The sequence below is a fragment of the Pseudopipra pipra genome, chromosome 4 (assembly GCF_036250125.1).
Source record: "Pseudopipra pipra isolate bDixPip1 chromosome 4, bDixPip1.hap1, whole genome shotgun sequence".
Taxonomy (NCBI): domain Eukaryota; kingdom Metazoa; phylum Chordata; class Aves; order Passeriformes; family Pipridae; genus Pseudopipra; species Pseudopipra pipra.
Genome location: NC_087552.1, coordinates 63,062,549 through 63,087,563, shown reverse-complemented (window position 1 = coordinate 63,087,563; position 25,015 = coordinate 63,062,549). Strand labels below are relative to the sequence as shown.

Sequence of the window (25,015 nt, the reverse complement as noted above, 5' to 3'; positions counted from 1 at the left end):
ACTTGGATGTCCTGCCTTCCACAGCCAACGTCTATGAAGCTGCTTTCTGGTCCTTTTCCCAACCTGTAATAGTAATAAAACAGGACAGGTTAGACTTGTACTAAATAATTTTTTTTTTGCTATTTTGAAAACTGCCCATGCAGCTTTTCTCTATCTGCTCTCTTCTCCCATTCATCAATAGGGAGCTCCCAAATTCCAAAAGAACAATGATTGCCCTGTTGAAAGTTAGGATCAACAGGAAAAGTTCTCTACTCTATGACTCCTTTCCAGCAAAATCTCATGGCACTTAGCACTGACAATTTTTTTTAATAAAGATCAATAAATCCTTCAAGAATGTTTTTCAACACTGAGATTTTTGTGGAGAATTTCACACTTGAAATGTATTTCTCTTTCTAAGGTATATTCATCCGCTATTATTGTTTACACCATAAAAAAAAAATCTAGTTTAATAATATTAGCTTAAAAACTTGAGCAAGAGACCTCAAACACCTGTCACTGGGCTGGAAAAGATATTGCAATAATAGCATAATTGGCGTGCTGCTGCTGAAAAATTACATGCCAAGTCTGGGCAAAGAAGAATCTCATGAAGCTGCAGAAGGCTTCTTGTATTCTTTTCCTCCCCTTATATCCAATCCAATCTCAATAAAGGCTAACTTTGTTTTACAGCAATGACCTGCACATAAGATTATGTATTTCTGTGGTTTTCATGTGCTAAAACAGTAAAACATGAAGCTGGATTTAAAATAATTACTTTTTCCTACTTCTCAAGCATGATCTTTTTCTTTGACTTTGAGCTCTGTGTAGCAGTTCACAGTGCTTAAGGTATGCTATTGCCCCAAAAGTATATTCAGGCTTTACAGCTTGGACAAAGATTTATCTAAACCTTACCCCAAAAGGTATAAAATCAATCTTTATAACATAATGTGAAAGCAATCCAGTGGGAAGTGGAAGATAGTTTCAGAAAGGTGTGAAGGACACTCAGGAGGCTAACAGTGATTTTGTGATTATATTGCATCTCTGCTTTAACAAGGTAGCTAAGGACAGTTCTCATTGCTCAGCAAGGGAGGCAGAACAATATCAAAAGGAAATAATAATTATTGGAAGGATTAACTCAATTTGCTTTTTTATATCTTAAATAAGGAACAGCAGGTGTTCCCTTATTGCTGCAAAAGTAGGAAAAAGAAAGAAAATACATTTTGTCCATCCATTTGCACATTTGCAGTAGACTGCTTTGTAGTATATTTCTCTTACTAAATACAGGTCTTTCTTACACAGAACAGTGTTAGAAATACAATGACAAAGTCAGTGCTCTATTTCATTCAGAATTATACCAAACAAAAAATGACAGGGCAGAAAAGTACATAAGGTGTAGAACTTATTTAAATGTTTCCAAATTTCAAAGAACTGGAATCAACATAATAAAAAAAAAAAAAAAGAAAGATAGAAAATCAGAAAGAAAGTCGAAATAAAACTCAAAATCAATAAAATACTGCCAGATAGAAGTAGGAAGCCAAATAGCATAGATTACATTCTTATTTTGAGTCAGATAAACAAACTGTAGGTAGATTTGATGAATATATCTGAAACAATCATTTTCAATGTAAAATAAGATTAATGAAATATAAAGTATGGAATTTCATACTCTGTTATGATATTATGAAGAAAACACGGGGTTACAAAATTCAGAAAATAAACTTCAGATTCAGCAACTATGTTTAGTTATCATTAGAGCCTCAAAAACCACTATAATAGGCTGCCACCAACTCTAGTGGTTCCTTCAGTGGAAGAGTTCCTTTAATTTAAAAGGAAAATACCTTTGCCATAATTTTGGAATGAATGACACTAACTTAGGTGTCTACATTCACTTAATAACTGTATCAGAAAATACAGTACAACATTTCTAAGTATACAAGTATTATAGAATTTGATAGTTTTGTATCAAAGACCTGTGATCACAGAAAAGGGGTGTAGGAGAAAAACTGATTATAGATATAATGAATCTTCCATTAGTTGTGATAGAAATTAATCATATGCAAAACTGGAAGAAGAACCCTGACAGACTAACTACCAGTGAAATAAACTGAAATCATAGAACCATAGAATTATTTAGGAAAAGACTTTTAAAATCTTTGAGTCCGACCACAAACCTAACACTGCGAAGTCCACCACTAAACCCTATCTGTAAGGGCCAAATCTCCAGTAAACTTTCTTTCATTCCATACTGCTAGGTTTCCTGGCAGACAAAGAATGCCAGACCAGAAAACACAGAAAGCTGACAGACAGCCTTTAGAAAGGAGGTGGTGATTTCAGAAGAGGCATCCGACTTTTACGAACATTTTTGTGCAGGGTTCAAATTCCAGTGATTAAAACTAGAACTGTCTAATTGTCTTGCAAATCCTAACTTGTCCCTTCAGACTCTTTCATTTACTTATTAAAATACACATGTTTATAGGAGTCAATGTGGAAATTAAGGAAGCTAAAGATGAGGTCAAACTAAGCAGGTGAAAGATAACTGCATGTAAACAAGTCTTGTTATTAGAGTGGAAATTAACTTGTTTGGGAACAAAAGGAAGAAAGTCTTCATTTCTGTGATACAAAAGTACACCCCTACTCTTAGAGTGCCTTGTTGATGTACATTTGAGGTGAATGTTGATTGGCTGAGGGAATAGACCAATGTATAACATTAAGATTTTTCTGAGGACAACCTGAATACGGGTCACATGCTGCATTTTCGTTATATTTGTTAGATTTTGGTAAGCGAGGAATCTCAAAGGGAAAGGCTGGTAGTACTTGCCAATGCACAGATGCCTTCATTCTTTCCTTTTTTCTCCAGAAATATGTGTTTTATAAAAATGGAGTACTGTGCTATGGTATACATACTGGCCTAACTATAAAAAATTACTGTATACATGTGATGTATCACTTAAACAGTATACTGTTAATTTCTAAGAGTTTAACATTAAATCAAAGGATGTGCCATGAAATACTGTATCAAGAGAATCAGTTCTAGGTCCTGAAGAATGTATTAAAGCCCAACATCCCCTTGTATCGAGAGGCTGTAGGCATCTTGGGCCCCATCAGTGCTCATCTGCAGACACAGTGTGATACCAACATGCATTTCTAGTACAGCAAGTAGTTTCCTGGGATCAAGTGCAGACAAATAAAAGCCAGTGTTATTCTTCAAAATACATAATGGATTAGAGACTGAACAATAGATAGTAAACCAGCTTTGTTCTTCTTTAACCATAGGAAAAAAACACCCAAGACATTTGTCTGTTCTTTTTTTGCAAAGAGCTTGTATTTACTATCCATGCCAAATTGTGATTGAGTCCAAGGAAACTCAGAGGATAATTTAGTTAAGAAAACAACTTTTATTGATCTTTGCAGTTTTCAATCTTTGTATAATAATAATCTTGTACTTTTTCCTGTTGCAGGGAAGCTTCCATATACACAGTGTTCACAACAGCAAATTAGGCAACAGTTCAACATAGGCTTGCATTCGGCAGTAAGTAATGTCATTCAAGGTAATCAATTTAACTAGTCCATGAAATTAAGTAGAACTGTGCTCAAGAGAGATCAGACCTCCTGATTTGCACACTGCTTACTACTGCTGCTCTTCCCCCTCTGAAAAGTCCATGCCTTTACTGCTAAGTTTGGTGTGTATCCCCTACTTTTGATTCCTTCCCCTAATATGTTTTACGTGATAGGGCACTGTGAAGTTCCTCTACCAAACTGAACTAAAAATTGTCCTTTTTAATTGAATATTCTCTCAGAAATTTTTGCCTTGTATTGATTGATCTCAGTAGCAACCTTTTCCACACCTTCCCATTATTTCAGCATTAGCTCACTAAGTCAAAATCTTGTGAAACCTCCAAGATTAATTTGACAATCTTTCCTCTATTCCACCCTTCAGTGCTTAGTCAAGGGTGTCACTGCCCACCAGGTTTTGCTTCAAGAAGGTTTTACCTTCTGCTTTCCCAACCTTGCTTTTTAATGAGAAAGAAAAAAAAAAGAGTCCTGTGCTTATCCAACAAAACCTTGCCTTCTTTGGTTTTATGCCGACGCTCAGAAGGGACTGTACAAAGACAGTTCTGGTAAGATAGGACCTACTTTCTTTCAGAATCTATGAGCAAGATCATAATTCCTTACTATGTTTTTTTTCCAAATATTTACTTGGCCATTTTCTAATTCAGTCAGGTACAACATTTGATTCCAGGATGAAATTCCTTCAGTTATTGGGCAGTATGGTACACAAAGTTCACAAGAAACTGCATTCCCACCTGGGAGCTACATTCACACATCCATATCAAGGAATTCTTTCATGACAAATGCTGTCAGTGACCCAGTAGCTGTCACACTGAAGCCAGGTGGGATGAGATAGATTTGTTCCCCCTTGTTCTATGGGAAAGTTGTCAGATCTTTTGAACTCTACTGGGAGTGAAGCCAATATTGAGAAGTAGAGTCAGTTTAATATCTCTGCACATTTGAAAACTATTTGTCCTGGAAGAACCAAACATTTGCTACTCAGTTTGTTGCCTCTTCCACCATTCAGTTTTTCCAGTCCTGCAAAACCCAGCTCTCTGAAAGCCTGCTCTTTGGCATAGAAAACAACAGCAGCACAGCTGAAGGAGCAGAACCTTTTCACTGCAAGAAACATCTGTGGGGAGGTGTGGAAGACAATGTCTGAACTTGTGAAGGAGGGATTGCAAAAGCAATGGTGTTAAGATTGAGACAATAATCTTTTTTTCTTACAGTTAATTTCATAATCAGAATTTTCCCTGATCTTGAATAGGAGTCTCTAAGCCTATCTTTCTTGATGATTGGTTAGTTTCGAATTATTTATGCTTAGTTATGCAAAAAACCTGTCTTATATCCAGGCCCACTGCATAACATGTATTGCTACATGGGTAAAATGTTACCTTTCCTGAGCAGTTACACTTCCTAGATAAGCCAATAAGAAATTCCTTAACAGGTAAGTGTCATGACAAGCATTTTTGTAGATTTTGGAACTCTACAAAAGAAACAGCAAAGACTTACATGACGCCTTTGTTTAAGAGGGAGGTCCTGACCAGGATGTTTCCACCAAAGCAGAAAACTAAATCTTGAAATTGTAGAAAGTATTATTAGGAAGAATCTTGAAAATTCATCATGTCCATCTCAAAACCATTGCTGGCACAGATTTTGTTGAATGCGGATGATGGTAAATTAAAATTGGCAAATACTTTAGCTGTCCCTTGAAAGGATCTTTGTTTTAATCCTGACAATGTGAGGTTAATGTGTTATCACACAGCATTTTTAGGACAGTCAAATGGTGGAACAGATATGCAGCTCATTTGAGGCAGCAAGAAACTAAGATGGAAGTTCCAGATTCATCTTCTTTAGAGCTCCCTGTAGAAAAGGCAAAACTGTGATCTAGTATTAAATTTCACCAACAATTGCCATTTAGTGTCTGAAGAGGTCCACATTATTTGTGTGCATTGTACCAAAGCCTGATCAGGAAGATAACAGCTGATGGTGATTGCAAAGCTCTGATATTTCTTCTGAACCTCCTTCAGCACAGACCATGTAAACTGTTGATACCAGTTTGGAAGTTGGTACCTCTCTGACTGCCTGAAATTATCATATTGCTCTTCTGTGCTCTCCCTTCTGTCTATATTCTCCTACTGTCTCATATCATGCGGTAAGTGTATGCTTGACACTGATCAGTATTTTGTTCTGTGTTTGTACAGACAATAGTAGGAGGGATTCTGGAGTGTATTGCACTACACATAATGATGACTTCCTGTCTGAAGTTCAATAAATAGAAAATAAAATTGTATAAAATTAAAAATGGTCATAAAACAAAAAATAAAAAAAATCGAATAGTCTGGATCTAATTTATCTAAAACATTATTATCCAGCATAAAATAATGCCTTCAGCAGCTGTGGTTTTCAACAAAACTGCTTTTGAGCAGTTTTTTAAGTCACAATGTGGTATTCCTACCCAATCCAGTTCTAAAGGGAAACGGAATATTCATCTTTGCAAAGAAAAAATGAAAATGCAATGTAACACACCATAGAACTTCCAAGAACAAACTAAAAATCCAGCAGAAATATTGATCCCCACCCAACGTTTGCTACTTTCTCTAACAGAAGGTATTTAGATTCTAACCCCTTTATTTAACCATTCTGTAGGGCTACATTTTATGAAACAATTAGTTTTTGAAAGAGTGTGTTATTAGCCCTGTGACTTGAGTTCTGTGCAGCAGCTACACAACCACCTCAGACATTACCCTTTATAGCTTTGTGGCAGCAGGATGATGAGCACTATCATATCACTGACAGTAACTGGACACTGCATACTCTGGTTTGAATCTGACTCCTTTTGACATTTAACCATTGCTTTAAATTGGTTCCATGTGAAACTCTTGTGTGTCATTTTTCCCTATGTGACTTTACAGTTCTTCAGCTTTCATTGCACTTTATATAAATTCAGTCATCATGCTCTGAATTTAGCTACCTGAATCCATACTAATTACAGGCATTTTTCTTAGGCTCTGCATCTGGCTTTTAGGCTTTTAGTACAAGATGGTGTTTTCAGCAGCTGGCCATTTAATAATGGTGCTTTCTGAAGCTCAACAACAATTTTAAACCCTTCATTTAAGCTGAAGGCTTTTCGAAACAGGAGGTGTAGAAATCAATTTTAAATTACAACTTCAAATTGGAAGTTTAACTCCAGAGGATGGATGCTATATTCTCTAGTACATAAGATTTCCATTGAGCTTTGTAGCTATGACACTATAGCAGAATAAAGCCTTATGACTCAGGCAAAGTGGGACTTCAGCACTTCCTTGGAGTTAAGTAGATACATAAGCACTACAGTGAAACAATTTCTGGCCATGGAGAAATAAGTCGAGGCATGTTGCTATGCCTCATTTCCTGCACACAAGACTACATTACTGAGGCACAACATGTCACACTGACCTCCATAAAGGTGTGTTTGAGCTCTGCAACTTCAGGATGCTCAGTGAAAAGCTCTTTGGAAATACATATTTACTTAAATGTAATCGTGTAGCACAAAAATAAAAAAAAACTCTTTAAACGTTCAGTACACTAATTTCTAAAAGTAACTGTACCAAAACTGACTTTTTAAGTCCCAAATAATCAAATACAACTGCCATATCACTTGGCAGAACCAACTTCTAGCTTCTAAAGCTTTGTTTCTTATCCTTTCCTTTGCATCTTCCACCACAATGTAGACAAATATGTTATTACTATTTGGAAATGTCAGGTCTCCTGTGTCAGGTCTTTTCTAAATGATCCTTTTTAACTATTTCACTTTCACCTCTTAAATATGATTGAAGTTTTAACTGAGCACCATCAAGCAAATCCAGCATGAAAGACACTCTTTGTCACCAGGCTATTGCTAATATAGTCATTACTTATGATATTTACTGAGAATTTGCTATGAACATTGGTGAATATTCCCCTCACTCTTCTACTGCCATTCTTATGAACATATTGCTATTTCTGAAGAGTTGAACATGAGGAAAAATTTACTCCTTTGGTCTCCTGTTGTTAGTACTAGATACACATATTCGGGAAAGGGTAGTTCTTATGAAATAGGAAATATTCAAGGTGAAGGGAGTCAAGTTCCTTTGCTTCAGTGGTATTAACCAAAATGAGACTGTTTCACCTGAATTGACTACACAATTAGTGTAGTATCTTGCTTAAAAGCACTTTTTAAATGTCTGAAAAAACATTACAGTTCCACACCATTTAAGTATCTAGCTTTGATAAGAGGTAGTGATGCTGCTACACCAGACCTAGTTGTCTATCCAACATGTACAGCAATAAATATCAAGAAATGAAACATACTTTTCTATATCTTTAGCCACAGTACAAGCTCTAGGCAAACAAAGGACTCTATTCCCTGGTCTTTCCAGGCTTTTATTGTGCTTTAACTTAGGCTAAGAAGAAAAAATTAGATAAATACAACATGATTTTACCAGAAGTTGTTTGCACACAAATAACCACATATTTCTGCTCGATGACAAACTTATTTTGTACATGGTAGAGTTGGCTTAAATTTAATTTTTCTCAATTTCAGTGAAGATGTATGTATAAGAAAGTATAAGCAAAGCTGAACAATTTGAGGATTAACTGGCAAAATGCAAGGTGGGCATCTGTGCTAGTTTTGTCTGGAATACAGTTAATTTTCTTCATAGCAGCTAGTTTGAGGCTATGTTTGGGATTTGTGCTGAAGTAGTGCTGATAGGACTTACACAGTGTCAAAGCCTTTTATGCTCCTCACCCCAGCCCACCAGTGAGGAGGGTGGGGGTGCACAAGGAATTGGGAGGGGGCACATCCAGAACAGTTGACCCTAAATGACCATAGGGATATCCAATACCATATGGTGTTATGTTAGGTATATAAACCCGGGGGAAGAAGATGGAAGGGGGAAACATTCAGTGTGATGCCATTTGTCTTCCCAAGTTAGTGTTAGGTGTGATGGAGCCCTGCTTTCCTGGAGATGGCTGAACACCTGCATGTCCATCGGAAGCTTGTTTTGTTTTGCTTGTGTGCACGTCTTTTGTTTTCCCTACTAAACTGTCTTTATGTCAACCCATGATTTTTGTCCCTTTTATTATTCCAGTTCTCTCCCTCATCCCATCACAGGGGAGTGAGCGAGTGGCTCTGTGGGACTGACTCGCTGTTTGAGATTAACCATGACAGTAACACAGGGAAAAATCTTATTTAGAGATGGGAATTATGAAGCTGACAGGGGTTAACAGCAAAGGAGATTAAGTCTGGAAATGATCCAGCTGAATACTTACACAAAATAACCAGTGGTCTTGATCACTGGCATGGAGCTTATCAGAATGGTGATAATTCAAAACATTGAGTAAAGTAATGAAGAATCAGAGCGACGCAAGGAAAGAAGTGGGTGATCATCTTTGAGACTATGAATAATAGAAATGGACCAAAATTCAGTCATGCAAAAGGTCATGTACATAAGAACACCACAAATTTCTAATGTAGATTGAAGCTCATCAATAGAAATTACTGAGCAAGGCACTGGTGGGCTAACTGATCACATGGTGACAGAACTATCCACATGATACATCCTTGAAAAGAGCATATTATTAAAGGCTGTACTAGAAGAGTTATTTCCAGTAGAGAATAGGAAGCATTTTTTCCTACTCAGGATCCTGCTGAAAACTCCCTTGCAATTCTCTGTGTAATTTGGGTTATCTGTGTGCTACCAAGACAGGTTCAAATGCAGACAGATGAGGGGCACAGGAAGCGATAAAGCAGTAGAAATAAGAGAAAATTAGAAAAGGTTTCCCTACAAATCAAAGAGTGAGAGGGGACATTTTTGCTGCCTATTAGAGCACTGGAGTAATTCTGGAGAGGGGAGAGCAGTTTAAAATAACAAAAAAATTGAATTAAATGGAAATATTATAAATAGGTTAAGAAACATACAGTCAGGAAAACAGATGTTTCTAACCATTCAAAGAGTGAAGTTCTGGGAGATCCAACAAAAATGGAACATAGAGAACTAATGTAGCTAGTAAAAATGTAGCTTTTAAAAAGATCAGCATATGATAATGATGTGTTATACTGTTTGTAATAGCTGGGGACTAACAGTATGTAGTTCAGGCTTCTGTTTGGATAATTTTTTTATTATCCTACATATGGTAGGGAGTCTACATGCAACTTACAGTTTTTAGATCCACTCAATGGATCAGCATCTCTTCTCACCAGAAAGCATGAGTTTTAACTCTGGAACAGACAATCTGTAGACTTGTCAGGCAGTACCTGGGTGCTCTTCACACACTATTTCCATATATTTTTATTTGTTAAGTGGTACACTGAATAAATAACTTTTTTTCTATGACTACAGAATGACAAAAAATGTTTTAAAACCTTTTCTTCCAACATTCATGCTTTATTCTACATCCATCATTAACATGTATGAATATAAAATGACAATATTTTTTCTGCTCATTTTTCTAATTTTGAGACAGCTGTGACATTATACATTCATACACAGTTCACCTATTCCAGTTCTCTCTGAATCGATAAGCATTGTCAGTCTTGAGCAAAATTATATCATCTCAAGAAACAAGTCCACTTATCCACCTTCTCTTGCTATACTTTACCTTTATTTTTTATTCCATATTGAGTCCAATATTGTGGAAAACAGTGACTCTTATAGCTACTAGTGGGAATATGAAAAACAACTTCATTTTGTATTAAACCCTGTAAGATACATTTTCAAAGAGGAGATATTTTCCTATATGATTTAGGTACTTTGGGTACTACCATCCTGAACAGTATTTTCTAAGTAGTATAGGAAATTGGTTATTGTTTCAAAAGCAATGGACTTTTCTGAACTAGATTGTTGTACTAAGTGTGATATCTTAAGAGGAATAAAAGATTATGTTAGGAACATGCATAATGGGGAAAGACACCTCAGAACAAAACAAAACCATGCAAAGAATAGATAATGACAAAATAGAAACCCATAAATACTTCATATGCTTTTTTATTAGCTGTTAATAATGGCTGCATTACACAAATGTTTTCCTGATGGAAAAAGAACTAAGTGGTATGAAGGTATCTCTGCAATAATTTACTATTGAACTTTGTTCATTTTGTTCAAAAACAGACCACGCTTTTGTCTCATGGAAAAAAAAAAGGTGGTAATAATTCATTGAAACTGCTAACTCAAGAGAGTCCAATTAAAATCTTACAAAGGCAGAAGCATGGATATCTTTTTCCCTTAGGGCATCTAGACAAGATTAACAGTATGCTTTCACTCCTGGGTATTTCTCAGTGTGTTACCTCAAGGATTACAAGACTAATTGTGCATGATCAAGATTTTACCTGGGGGGAGGTGTGTGGGGTTCTTTCTCTCTTGTTTGTTTACAGATCATGACCTATGGTAAATTACTGAAATTTTATATCAGTACAAGAAAATTACGGCTTGACACCACAATAAACAAATGGCAAATAATCTGTCCCATTCCCTGCATAAACAATGTAAACCACACCTCATCAAGCTTTGTCGAGGAATAGGGGATGGTAGTCTTGTCTTAAAAGCAAGTAAAGCACTTTACATGCATATAGATATTTTCCCCCAACTAGCAAAACAATACAAATATCTCCATGTGTACTGAACATATAGAGCAGAAGATACATGTTTCTGACTTGTTATGAAGCCCAGAAAGCCAAAACAATGTGATAGTCTATTTAGGCACAATCACTTCCTAATAAAATATATTGGGAACTTCTGGGGAGCCAATACACTCACAATTAAGCACTCATTGTCTAGACAGGCAGCTACGTCTATTCCATAAGTAACATTAAAAACATTTCTATGATAATATACAAATACCTTCTTTCTAAGAGTGCTCTGTTCACTCTGCCTCAAGAGCCAAAATTGTTTTAATTGAAATACATCACATAATTCCAGTTAAATAGTCTACATTTGAAAATTACACAGAAACGCATAAATAGTGAAGAAACACCACATTTTAGGCAAACTTTTTCACTGCCTTCCAAAAACTTTACAAGATACACTTTCTTATGATGTATTATCTAGGTGGGGAGCAGAAACTCAGAGTAATAGAACAAGGTAAAAAAAAGTTTCAGACAGGAAAGGTGATGGAAGAAGTACAGACTGAGAGATATCACCATCTAAAACAGGCAGGTGGGCAAAGAGACGGCTATAAATGAAAACAAAAACGTGGGCATCCATCTCAAAAATTATGCCCATTCATAAATACAGGTATGAAGTTACCTGCCATGTGCTCAAACCCCAGCTGGCGATGTGCTAGAATTGAGCTGCGCCTAAAAGCAGACACCCACGCCCTCGGTGTGGATGGCTGGACAAAGGCAGGCTTTCCCCCTGCTTCCCCGGGCAGCGCCCGCAGCAGGCAGCCCCGCCGGAGGATCTACGCGGATCCCGGAGGGAGCGGGGTCGGGACCCGGCCCGGGCAGCGGTGACGCCGCTCCCAGCTCAGCGCGGGTTCGGTACCGCGGACAGCTCCGCACTCACCGTCCTCGTTCTCGTCGAAGACGGGCGCCCTGTGGGAGTGGCCGCCCCCCATGTTATTCCGCGGCCGGCTCCGCATCCCCCGCCGCCAGCATCCCGCGGGACGCGCCGGGGCACCCCGGCAACGGGGCAGCTGCCTCCCGGCTCCCAGCCCCGGCCCGCCCGGGGGAGCCTCGGCAGGGCTACCAGTCACCCTGCGACATGGAAGCGATCCGTGTGCCCCTGGCAGAGCCCGCTGCTGGCTGGCGCGCTCCGACTTGGCCCGTGTCTCATCGCGGAGGGGCAGCGGAGGGAGGGAGTTAGGGGAGGAGGGAGGGATGGGGGGGGAGGGAGGAGGCGGAGGTCCTGCTGTTAGTGGCTTTTGGTGAGCGGTAAAAGCTGGATCTACCTGGATCCTCGCGGATCCTCCCTCCTCCGCTTTTCCTCCTCCCACACCTCCCCTAGGGAACGCAGAGCCCCCGCTCCCGCCTCGGCAGCAGGGCCGGGACCCCCACCCTGCGCTGCCCCGGTGGCGATGCCTGGTGGGGAGAGGGACCGAGGATGGGGAGAGGCAGGAGGGGCGAGCGCTGCCCTAGGTCCAGATGATGTTTGTTTTGCCTCCCAACTGGGACAGGGGTTCATTCCAGGCAGCGCGGTCAGTTGACCGAACTTCCCTGAGTTTACAAAGGGGAGGGGGGAGAAGGAAAAGAGAGACATTCCGTCCCGTTTCCCTTCCCACCGGGAAGCGCCCGTAGGGCAGCCCGGCCCCGCAGCGCCACCTGCGGGCTGGACGGGGTGGCCCTGGGTGAGCCCGGCGGGAGGAGGCGGCAGCTTTGGGATCGTCTGGGCGTGCAGTTGGTACAGGTAGATGTGTGTGTATTTGTATATATAGACATATAAATATAAATATATATATATATGTGTCTTGAAATGACTCCCCTGTAAAAGTGCATTAGAGGAAACCGCCAGCACCGCTCAGGCATAACACGAATCACCTGCCATACAAGGAGCAATGAGGGCTTTCTGCAGTTGCTGTTGGTATTTGTAGACAGAAATAGCTGTCTCTCTCTCTTCCAAAACTGCTACCATCAGCAACTTTTGAGGTGAAGTAGAAACAATTGCGTTTGAAACTTCCTCCAAAGGAAAAGAGGTAAAAAAAAAAAAAGGTAATATATCTATATTATTATTGTATCCAGATCAAAGTCTGTGCAGCTCCTTAAGGGGAAATCTGCAGGGGAAAAAAATTGAATAGGAAGTTGCTTTTTTTGCTTTTTCACTGTTACAAGGGGAGAAGAGAGAGAAGGAATAGGATCCTGAAGTCAGGGTACATGTGTTTCCATATATACAGGCAGAAAGACTCTCATATTCTCCTCTAATACTTGCCACCCTTCTTTCAGTACAGCTGTTTAGAAAAGCCAACAAACAAATTCTACATGAAGTAGGAGAACTTTCAGTCTCTTTGCTTATGATTTTTATCTGCCCTAGTTACACTCATCAGCTGTCTTTGAACCCAATATGAACCTGCTATAACCTCTCTGGAAAAGGTTGATTACAGACTCGAATGAAGTGGGTAAGATCTTGTGCTGTGTGGCTGAGAGCTTGCAGCAGCTACAAACCCAGAGAACTGATAAATTCAGACATTTTGATATTTTTCCATAAGTAGACAGGGACAGATTGTATCACCTGCTGATGTATTTTACTTAAATCATTTGGTTTACCACTATTTCCATATGAAAGCATTTGCAAAATAGGGAAGCTTTCAAAACTTTTACCCATGACTGTTCTTCTAAAATGTAGTCTAGAAAACATTACTTGCTCTTTGTTATTCTTTTGTTTATTACCCATTCAAAGATTTAGTCATCCAGTCAAAAGCAGAAATGTTACTGATGTTATGTTCCTTCAGTCAGAAGACAACAGTAGCATATAGAAATCACAGACCTTCAGCTCTCTTTTGGGTTAAGGAGCCAACATGGTGCTTTATGTTAATCCATTTTCTTTAGGAGGAGCAAGGAGGACTGCACTCACAGATTTCAGCTGATAAGAGTTATCATCTCTCTAAGTTAAGGGCTTATATTGCGTCAATCTAATTGTTTCAATTCATGTGGAAGTGTTTTAAAGTGCCCTTCCAAGTAATGGGAAGAAGAACCAGTTTGCCATTATGTTCCCAAGCTGATAATTTTACACACAAAAAATAACTCCATAGGATATGGACATGGGATGAGTAGGAGCAGTTTGGAATTCCTTTGCATGTAGAAAATACAAATTCATTAAAAATTATTTAAAACTGTCTCCAAGAGTTATTCTATTTCTTTTTTAGTTCTGACTTCCTTCATATAGACCAAAAGTCTAACAAGCCTTCTGAGATGATTTTCTTGATTTTATATGACAAGGCTCACCATGAACCAAAACAATTCCAGCAATTTACAAGACAATTAGTTGTCTCCGTTAATTAGTCAGTCCTACTAGATAGATGTGTCTTTTTGACTCCTATGTGGATTATCACAGTTTTGCAATAAGTTTGCCCTTGATTTCTGAAAAATTCTGGCTTATGTTTAAACATCAGCATGACTAGGACGTTAAGACAGCATGCTGTATTAATGTGAGATGTGAAAAATTAACATACAGTAATAAAGTATTGATGAGTCATTGTTTTGTGATTTATTAATTGAAATAATTATATTCCTCTATAACTCTTTCACTTGAGTAGTGCTAGACAATATCCTTCACAGTCATTTTCTATAGAAACACACCAAAACAATGACAGTTCGACAAGAATTGTTGGGTTTGCTGTTCTGAAGGCACTACAATGTATTAATTGCTACAGTGCCTTTGTTCTGAATAAAGGTTTGTTTATATGATACTCACCAGCTTCCTGGGAGCATCAGCATTTCTGTAGCTAAATCAAATGTTGTTTATGTAATGGTGTCCAATGGAACAGAGGGCATCAAGCCTAGACGTGTGCTTAAGGCCCAGCAAAGATTCGAGGAAGTCAGTGGCAGTTTTCCAGTAACTTTGACATGAATAATATCAAACCTTGAACACATAGGCTGCTTATTCACATGGTCCTGGGCTCCCCTTTGTTCTTTGCAACCCTGAATGCATGCTAAACTCTGAACAGATGCATAACTTCAGTATAATTTTTCTTTTTTTTTTTTTTTAATACCACGCAGAACAATCTGAATTTCATTGCATCTGCTCCAAATTTAGCAACAACTCTTCAGGAACAATTACTCATGTGTTTTTCCAATTGCTTTTGTAAATCAGAAATAAGCCTGACATTCTATATCATAACATCATGCATATCAGTGACGCTCTCTGAAGCTCTCTGAAGTTTTATTAAGAATTCTCAGTACAATTAAACGTTTACTCTTCTGGGACAGAGATTTCTAAGCTGCAAGCAGTCAGAGTTTCTAAGTCTTGCAATGCCAAAACCAAACCCAACTTCTCGTGATTATCTGTTCTCTTAAAAGGTAAATCAAGACTTGCTTGAGATAAACAAAATTCTAAACTTAAAAACATGTTTTATTTTTAACATGTAACTGCTTTATAGCCTATGCAGAAAATGTGATTGGGAAAAAGGACAGTCTAATAGGGCTTTTTCCTTCCTCCTGTAAATGAGAACCTGTAATCAGCATGAACATCATTTTAAGATACTGTTTTACATTTTCATTTAAGGTCTATGTTTTCTGGCTTAAATTAATAGTGATTTTTTCAGATCTCCATGCAGAGTTAGCAATAAAGAAAATCAAATGTGATTACAGTCCTTTGCATTATAAAACTTCCCTTAGGGAATTCAGTGATTTAAAGCCAGTAATTCTGTGATTACAACTTTTGTATTAAAATGCTTCTGATGAGACTTACAGGGTGACCTTACAGTTCTTGATTTCACAGCATACCTTGTTGATATGATATGCTAATATTTGTAAATTGCAGAGTGTTTATACTGACATTTTTGTGTTTAAATACTATCCTGGAGTTAACAAACAAGATATTAAAATGATATCTTTTATCTTTATGATTATGACTACTTTAAAAGGAAAGATGGTAAGTTAAAAATAGTCCCCTCCTTGGAAACCAATAGGGTTCCCACACCTATTCCTATTCCTATTCTATTTCATTCTTTCACTTTGCACTATATGCAGTAAGCTCACTTTGGCTCTTTACTATGTCAGCTGAAGCAGTGGTAAATCTGCTCAAACTCTGTTTTCAAGCCACATCTGCTCCCCCCGACCCCCTTCAGATCAGTAGGATGTGACAAAAGGAAGAACATGCTGAAATCAGAAGAAAATTTTTGTCTTTCCATAGTTTGCTCTCAGAGCATGGTCTCTGCTCATTTTTGTTTGTATTTTGGAGAACTTATGTATTGGGAGTATTTACTAAAGAAACTAGCAAGAGTCAAGAACCTGAAGTACATTCTGAGAGTTTTCTAGGCACTCTTCAGGTACAAGTACTTGCTGTTCCCAGGAAAGGCCAGAGTTTGTGCAAATTGACTGACTCCTGTTTCACCCCTGGATGAATTTGGAGAAAACTATTTCTCCTAAGACTCTATCAAGACACTGTTAAAAACCTGGAGTTTTATTAAGGTTTACTGTGAACAGCAGTGAGTCTAATTGGCATCATCTGGATACGCAGGCAAGTGACAGGGTATAAGAACTGGTTCAAGCATAGATCAAAGTTTCCTTTACTTTGCCAAGAAAGTGGTTCAGTTTGGCTTCCCAGACTCTCTCCCAACTACTCCTTTCCCAGCAGTCCCATCTCCATTCCCTAAGGCACCAATTTAAAGTATAATGGAGTTTTGGACTAGTCCGAGTAGGGGTCATCCAGTCATGGTTTTGTGTGGGAATGAAAGGAGCCATAGCCAAGATAATGGGACATGGAATAAACTTGTAGACAAGTTGTACACAATCAGATCTCAGGGTTAAAATATGAGTGTTTGTTTTCCCACCATCCATTATACAGGGATGGCTAACAGCATTCATTAAGGTTTATATAAAGGCTGCCAGTCAGCTCTTTCACTTGCATTACATATGTGTGAACAAAACATAACTGTGGTCATTTGCTTGGAGACCTTCTGTATCCTCAGCCTTATTTCCGGAGAGAAATAAAGTGTTTGATCTCAGCTAAGCTTAGGAAATCACAGAAAGCCTTTACCACCTTTAAAAGGACATAAAGGCAAGAAGAACAATGATGGCTATGTAAGTTCTAGAGCAAAACTAGAACTATTTATTTGTACAGAACCCTAAACTGATAAAAAGGGGTGAGTCTGTTCTGCACTACAGTGGATACACTGGGGTCTGAATTACAGTAAATTTGGGACTGGGCTTCTAGGTAGGTCCTAGTCTTACTTATCATATACTTTATCTGTTCAATACTGTGATGCCAAAAAAGTAATCAAACCAGATTAAATTACCTATATGCACAGCAAACACCATTCCAGTTAGCATTGGCTCTAGAAACAGTTCCCAACTTGCTGGAGTGCCTCAGAGTTTGATTGTCTACAGAAAGGAATTCAACATTCTGTTTATATTCAAGGAGTGAAAAGAAAATGAAGTTACTGGAAGCTGAGATCAAAAGTGATTACAGATCCAGAATTGCTGGGCCCAGTTTGGACATATTACTACTGAGTCGTACTTTTGCAGTTGGCTTCAGTCACAGCCTGATCAGGTCCATTATGGACATCTTATGATCTGACACTGTTACACTAAATCTCAGACTGATAAGCCGTAGACAATTTTCACTGCAGTATGTAGCAGAAATCACTTCAAAATAGAGAGCATTTTGTTCCTTTGTAGCTTTTACCTGTTTCTGTGGAATTCAATGTGGTATGCATTATTTATTTCCCTCAGCACCAGAAATAGCATGGAAAATTTGTGAAAGGTTTTTTGAGGTACCTTCCTGGATATGACTCAAGTTTTGAAGTCTATGGCCTGAGAAAGAAAAACCCAATGTATAGTTGGAATTTGAGAAACTTGGTGTTAGCTCTCTGCAAGACTATGTGTGGCTGTCTTGTTAAGGTCCAAGGCCAGGGTCAGGAACAGCTGTGGTGGGAGCAGAGTCAAGTGATGTAAGATCCCAAAACCATAAAAAAAAGTCAAGAGATTGGTGCATGCAGGTACATGAACAGGAAGCATCTTCTGCCCATACAGGTTTTGGTCACAAACTTTGGTTTTACATTTGGGATGTTGGAAAGGAATTTTTCTATGCCTTCTCATGGCATCAAAACATATATATGACAAAAGACTTGGTAGACCACAGGACCCTGTTGTGATCAACTTACTGCAACATCATGTGCTTGAGTATGTTCAGCTTGGCCATGAAACTGCAACCAGGGATCCCCATGTTCCCCTCCTGCTGCTCACAGTCTGTGACCCCTCCACACTTTATCTTTCTATCAGGCGTTTTCATGCACAAAGTATATTTTTCACATTAGACTTCTTGCAATTTAAGGAATGGGCAAAAGAAAACATCTGGAGTTTCTTCCTTTTCTTTAAAGAGACAAACTGGTTCCAGCCCCAGGGCTGTAGAAATAAATGTTGTTGGAGAATCACGGGGTCAAACAAGAGCAGAGAAGAGATGTACATCCCCAGAATGTCTCCTGAGCACCTGTACTTGTTTTTCTTTTCCAGTACAACTGTTACAAGCTCCTGCCAGTAACCTAACACACCTCCTGCCCCTCCCCACACCAAGTATTCCAAAGGAGGTCGTACTGAATCTGTTCTTCCTGCAGCAGCCTGCTCGTTGGTGCAGCCACTACCATGCACTGTAATAGCACAGCCGTTCCCTTTCATAGCCTGTACCAGCCCTCTGTAGTTTAAGTTCCCCTCAATCTTAGCTGTTTAATAGCCTTTATTGCTTAACAATTTTTTTCTCCCCCTCTTCATGTAATATAGCTGTATCTGGAGCACTGGGGATTCTCCATTAATAACTTGTCCTATTGTGTTTTGTCACGTCCTTTCTTGTGACTAGTAATTTATCAGCAGCATTGACTGATGTAAAATTATAGACTTCCCAATCTTTCCTAGCCTGCAGTGTGTCTTTCAAGAAGTCATAAAGTAGCTCAAGTGATGAAGAGCCCTACTTTACAGAATAGTTAAGAGGCTGCTCTTTTAGAGCTATTACATTTGGGCTATTAAGGCAAAACACTAAATAGGGATGCCAGGGTGACTTACAGTTCTCTTGTTTCTTTTCTTCTCAGGAGTATGGCTACACCTTTTCATTTAGTTTTGGTGTTGGGTTTGTTTTGGTTTGTTTTTTTAATTTGGACGAAAACCACTAAATCTGCTCGAGACATGCATTCTCATCTCAGAGATAAGAAATCATAAGCTAATAATTTGAAAACTGAAGTCATCCACTGAAGATCACAAGATAAAACCGTACACATTGAGCTTTGTACAAGGAATCATGATGATTTTGCACACAGGTGGCTGAGAAATGAAAGAAAGAAAAATCAATTGTTCACAAAAGTGGCACCTGGAGGAACTGTTATAAAAATTAATTGGATGTGTAAAATAAGGAAAATATTATTTGCTGAATATTGCCCATTCCATTTGCTAAAATTTGTTGAAGTAAAGCCTAGATAGAAGCATTCATTAATTTTTCAAGTTTGCAGCAAAGCAGAAAAATTCATATTCAAATTTACAGAGCCAATAAACAAAATTTGAAGGTTGCCATGTGTCTGCTGAACAAATTGGATGAAATTCAAAGTTTTTTAAGTGTTCTTGAAATTAGTAATTTTACTATTTTCCGCTACCTTAACTGCTTAGAGGCTAGAAAATAAATACTTGATAATTTTCAAAAAAAAAAAAAGCTAAAGAATAACACTGTAACCTGAGGAAAGATGTCTATATTTTCCTCTGATTTGGTTGTTTTTTGGTTGTTTTGCTGTTCTTTGGATTTAATCACATCCCTCTCTGCCCTTATCTCATAAAGAAATTTGCTGCATGTACATTCCATAAATGCATACTAGACTATAATCTGTGCAATAGGATGGTAGAAGAGACAAAGCAGGAGGAATAGGCTTAAATGTGCTTTGTGAGTGAGGTCTAATAGTGCTTGAGAACTACATGGCTTTGGAAAGTTAAAGATATGTAATTGCACCTTGTGAAAAATAACAGGAATTATGCATCTGACACCTTGTAATTTACCTTTGGTCACACGTAAGTGTGGAAAAGCATTTTGCTGCTTATTGTTATTTCATTTACTGGAATCGTATCCAATTAACACAAGAGCCCAGCTATCTGTCAGAACCTTGTCATACAGCCAAAGTCATCACCGGTCTCTATAAATTATATTTCCATGAACCCACTAAGCTCCTTTACCCCTTGATCATGCATTGGTTCAATGAAAAAATGAGACTAATAAAGCTTTCCATGAAGGTATGTTCATCTTCTCAGATCTAGGATTTCTCTTGCGTGAAACTACTGCAGAGATGCCCCGAATAAACATGTCCCTAGGACTGTGACCAGATGGGGGTTTTTTTCCCCAGCACTGGCTACATCAGCATTACAGGTTTGGTTTGACACAGGAGCTGCACTTCTAAAGCAAATCTCACAGTTTGGTCAATCTGTTGTGCTTTGCTTTGCATCATGGAGCAGTCTCAGTACATGAACTGGATTCCTCTGGGATGCACCAGAACCAGAAGACGACTTGTACAAGTGCAGCTAGGGCAGCCTTTTGGTACTGCTCAGTCAGCCCATGGTATCAGAATTGAGGTTGTCTAAGTGAAACCCCCAAAACAAATACAATATGGACGTTACAGCCTCAGCACCAGCTCTTTCCCACTCCAGATCTGCTCCAATAGCACTGAACTGATTCCTAGTATAGATAGAGAAGACATCTCCAGGCTTCTGGCTGCCTGGCCTCTAAGAGGTTACAGCCCCTCTTACAGGCTTTTTTGCCTACCTGCCCCCTTCCCACGCCCCATCCCTCCATCCCCCCCACTGAAGTTTCTGCCATTGTCATGAACACAAAGCAGCACATTGTTAGATCAGTTGCAGAATTTACCTCTTCATTCCTTCTTTTCTCCCCCTTTAAAAAAAAGAAAATAATCTAAAAATGCAGTTTAGGGAAAAAAGAATGGTGAAGAAAAGTCTCTGTTATATACAGTCACATCAGCATTTTGTTCTGTATTACACTGGAGCGTATCTCAATTTACATTCAAGCAATGATTCAAACAGAAAAATGTGTAAAAGTACCAGGAGAGGCATCCTATTTAAAGTCCTTAACACCATGCATAGGTGCAGGCAGTGAGCAGACTACAGCTGGATACATCAGTTGTCTCTAGGAGCTAGTCAGCTGTGAGAAATGAATCTGGCTCCTGGAGGGAAACCTTCAGGATAACATACATTTGCAACAGCAATTTTTTTCTTGTTAAAGCACAATTGGACACCCAGTTTGGAATAGTCACACTTGGTTATGAAAGGGAAGGAACCCTTTCTACACAGACTAGGCAGTGCAAAAGTGGAAAATTGGCTATGCTCATCACATCTGTGGTTTTCTAGGATTCCTAGTATACACAGCTCTGTAGTTGTCATTGATTTGATGCTGTTGTAAGTCCTTATAATGTGAAGAAATTCCTTATCATTCTGCCGTGTCTGCCATGTCTCGTTTATTTGGATATTACAGTACTGTTTTCCTCTGAAAAATCTGTGTGATGACATATCTAAATTCAGGAAAGAAACATCTCTCAAAGTTTGAATTCACATTCAAATTATACTTTTGTTTTAAAATATCTTAATTTTAACATTTTTATACCTCAAAAATAATTTTATAATTACAAAATTAAACTTTTAAATAAATGCAGATCTATTAAAGTGTCATTTCATATGTCTGATATTATTCTGACTCTTCAGGGCACAATCAGCCAGGACAGAGGAGAGAAAAAAGGCACCCAACACATGCCCAATTTCTCCTGTTTTGGTACAGAAATGAGACATGACAACTTGGTCTGGATTTTAACACTTTTTAGATCTACTGTAACCTTCACAGTTATGCTTATTGCCCTTCAAGCCTGTTTATTTTACATATTTCCTGAATTTCTTTTTTATCTTTCTGAACTCTTTCGTGACAGAGAACAGAGGAGGGAAAGTAGTACTGTAACAAATACATGGAATTTTTTACAACTGGTGACACAATGAAATATGTGATTCTTATATGAATTTTATGATTTTACCTTACAATGTTTTAAAGTAGCTTTAGACTGCATTTGTGAGAATGGTGATATTCACAGACAATTATAATTCACATTGGAACCCTAGAAATGGAACCAGCTTCCAAGAGGACCCTTTTTTTGGGTGCATATAAAGGTGGTTGTCTCTTCTGCTTCTCAACATTCGTGAGTAGAGAGTTACAAATGGTCCTAGTGCTCAACAAATGCCGATGTTTAGCAGCAACTGCCACCTGCTGCATCCATTCTTCTGTCTATGTGTGTATTTTCTATAATGAAATTCCTATTGAACCTTCAAGGTGGAAAATGAGGCTAAAATAGTGATGCGAATGGTGAACTGGAAATTAAAGAAATTAAGCTGAAGAAAATATTGTTTCTGCTTCCATTGCTCTGAACCTGAAATCCAATTAGCATCACCGAAGGCAGCTTGTCAAAACCGTTTCATTAGGTACCAAAGTTCCCAGAAATAGGAACCCCTTCATGTCTTCTGAGAAACATGAGAAGTTTTGAACTACAGGTCAAAGGAGGGTGATCTTTACTCCTCAAAGGGCTTTACCCCTCAGCACGGAGAGGACAAACACTGCAGCAAGACCAGGGGAAGGAACAGAAGTGCCTAAAGGTAGACAAAGTGCAAATATTTGGTTTATTTTTCTGCAGGGAGAAAATGTTTCAACTTGCTTATCTGTTTTGTTTCAACTCAGTTTGCAGCCTTTGTCTTGCTGGGTTGGGAGATGGTGATTTGGGATTTGGAGGACATTTGTGTTCCTGAATGAAGTCAGAGTCTGCTTGCTTGCAGGGAAATGTGTTGCTGGTGGTTCTTGCTGTGACGCTGCTGCTGTTGATTGAAAGGAGCCTGCTGTGGCTTACTGCTGAAATTACAGGAATCTTCAATAGAGCGACTGACAGCCCTTGGAGGGGGATAAAAAAACACAGAAAGGAAAACGTTGAGGTAAAAATATGTTGGTGGTGAAGTTTGTTGATATTAACTTTTCCTTCTATGAGCCCAACAGTGACCTTTTCTCACAGAGGGTCCTGGAGCTTGATCCAGGAAAAAGTATTTGTGAGTGTGCTCACAAATGAGGATTTTACAGAAGTACTGGCAGTTCCCATCTGAGTCCCCTCCCCAGAACAGGGTAGCAGCAAGACTGCAAGGGCCAAACCACCCTATCTTGTATTGACCTACTATGGCCCATGGGTATGGCAGCAATTTGGGAGCTATCCACATAACGGTTTCTGTTCCTCTTCTTTTCCCATTGCTTCTGATTTCTTCACATCACTAACTATGCAGTGCCTACTTCACTGGGATTCTCAGATACTTGTCTCACATAAACATTAACAACAACCATAGTAGTGGTCATGCTAGAAAACATCCCCTCTCAAAATCTAGCACGAAAGCATTCAAAATCTCCCCATTTTCAAAAAGCTGGGTATTCACAGTTCCTAACAGGTTTCAAAGCAATCTGGTTTCAGTTGGTCACTGAAAATTAACAGACCAGAAAGCATCCAATTTTCTTAAGAAGATACTACTGGACTGTTTGGAAGGTAATATGTCCAGAGGAGTCAGAATACACCTCCTACACTGAACTGAACAAGGGAAAAATTAATCTTCAGCAATATCCATCCTGGCATACAGACTGTACATGTATGTAATAACTGAAGCATTGGATACAACCCAATTATTAAAGGTTGCTTTTGAAATTTAATATTACACAGGAAAGAAAAGGGGTCAGAATCATAAAAATAAGAGCAAAGTATGGTGAAACAATCAATCCATTTATTTTTTATTTTTGCTTTATATGCTACCTGAACCTAAGGAGCTGTGGTATGCTCAGTTACTGAATAGATAAATTCTGAAGCAGTGTGCATGCTTGAAACACATTTGATGTGTGTTTTCTTCCTGTATTTTGTGCAGTCATTTACTTTCTTGCTGAAAAGACAAGGAGTTTTCTTTGGGCAGCACTGAACACGCAGCTCGTGTTTCTTGCTCACTTTATTCAGCGCAGAACTTGCTGGTGATTTACCAGCACGACTGCTCACCCGTGCTTCATTCTGTGCTCTCCCACTTCCCTGTGCCCTCAGGGTTTTCATCCTAACTCTCGGCAAGACATCAGCTCACAATATTTCATTTTCAGTCCTCAGTGTCATCAAGATGGAAGCCACCACAGAGAAGGAAACAACTCTCAAGCATGTGGTACAGAGTCCAGTGGCTGGCACTGGACTGGTCAGTGCCAAATGAGTCTCTGTTAGAGAACTGTGGACATAAAGTGACAGGAACTGAGCTGAGGCCTTCTGAAGCTGACCACATGAGCTGGAGCAAGATAGTCAAGCTCTTGGTGCTGTGAAAGCTCTCTCCTCTTTGGAGCAGATACCAAAGTGATAATACAAAGGAAGAGTTTGCTTTTTGCATTTAGACACAAACAGAAGAAACTGTTTAGAAATGTGCTATTCATCCTAAATATTTCCAGATAAAATAAACTCCAAAAGCGGGTTTTCTTCTTCTAAGGAGAACTGTCAGAGGAAAAGCTGGCCACTTTGAGAATCCCATGTACAAAAAACCTCAAATCTGTCAGCCACAGCGCCCATACCAGATACAGCTTTTTTCAGATGTGTGTATGTGTTCTGCCTGCGTGAACAATTAACACCACAAATGGCAGTGCTCAGGACACAGTGTGACTTGGAAGGGAGAGAAATTTGATTACCTTCTAAGTCTGCTGTCTCAAGCGGGAATGATTCATTGATGCCAGTAGACACAACAGCGAAAAATCCACCATATTAACACAGACATTTTTCATTTATTGATTTCATGAAAGAAATGCTAAGCAGGCAT

At 38.8% G+C, this 25,015-nt stretch overlaps 1 protein-coding gene across 3 annotated transcripts in view; it reads right to left on the bottom strand.

The window, feature by feature from the left end:
* STK32B (serine/threonine kinase 32B) overlaps positions 1–12,394 on the bottom strand; it is a 173,848-nt gene extending 161,454 nt beyond the window's left edge. Inside the window, exon 1 of one of the 3 annotated variants that reach the window (XM_064653248.1) lies at positions 12,048–12,394. In XM_064653248.1, coding sequence (XP_064509318.1) covers positions 12,048–12,123 — 76 coding nt within the window. In that variant the 5' untranslated portion in view covers positions 12,124–12,394. Of the gene's footprint in view, positions 1–11,789; positions 11,812–12,047 lie in introns of those variants that run through there. The other 2 variants (XM_064653250.1, XM_064653249.1) reach the window with 2 other exon arrangements.
* Positions 12,395–25,015: the final 12,621 nt, after the last annotated feature.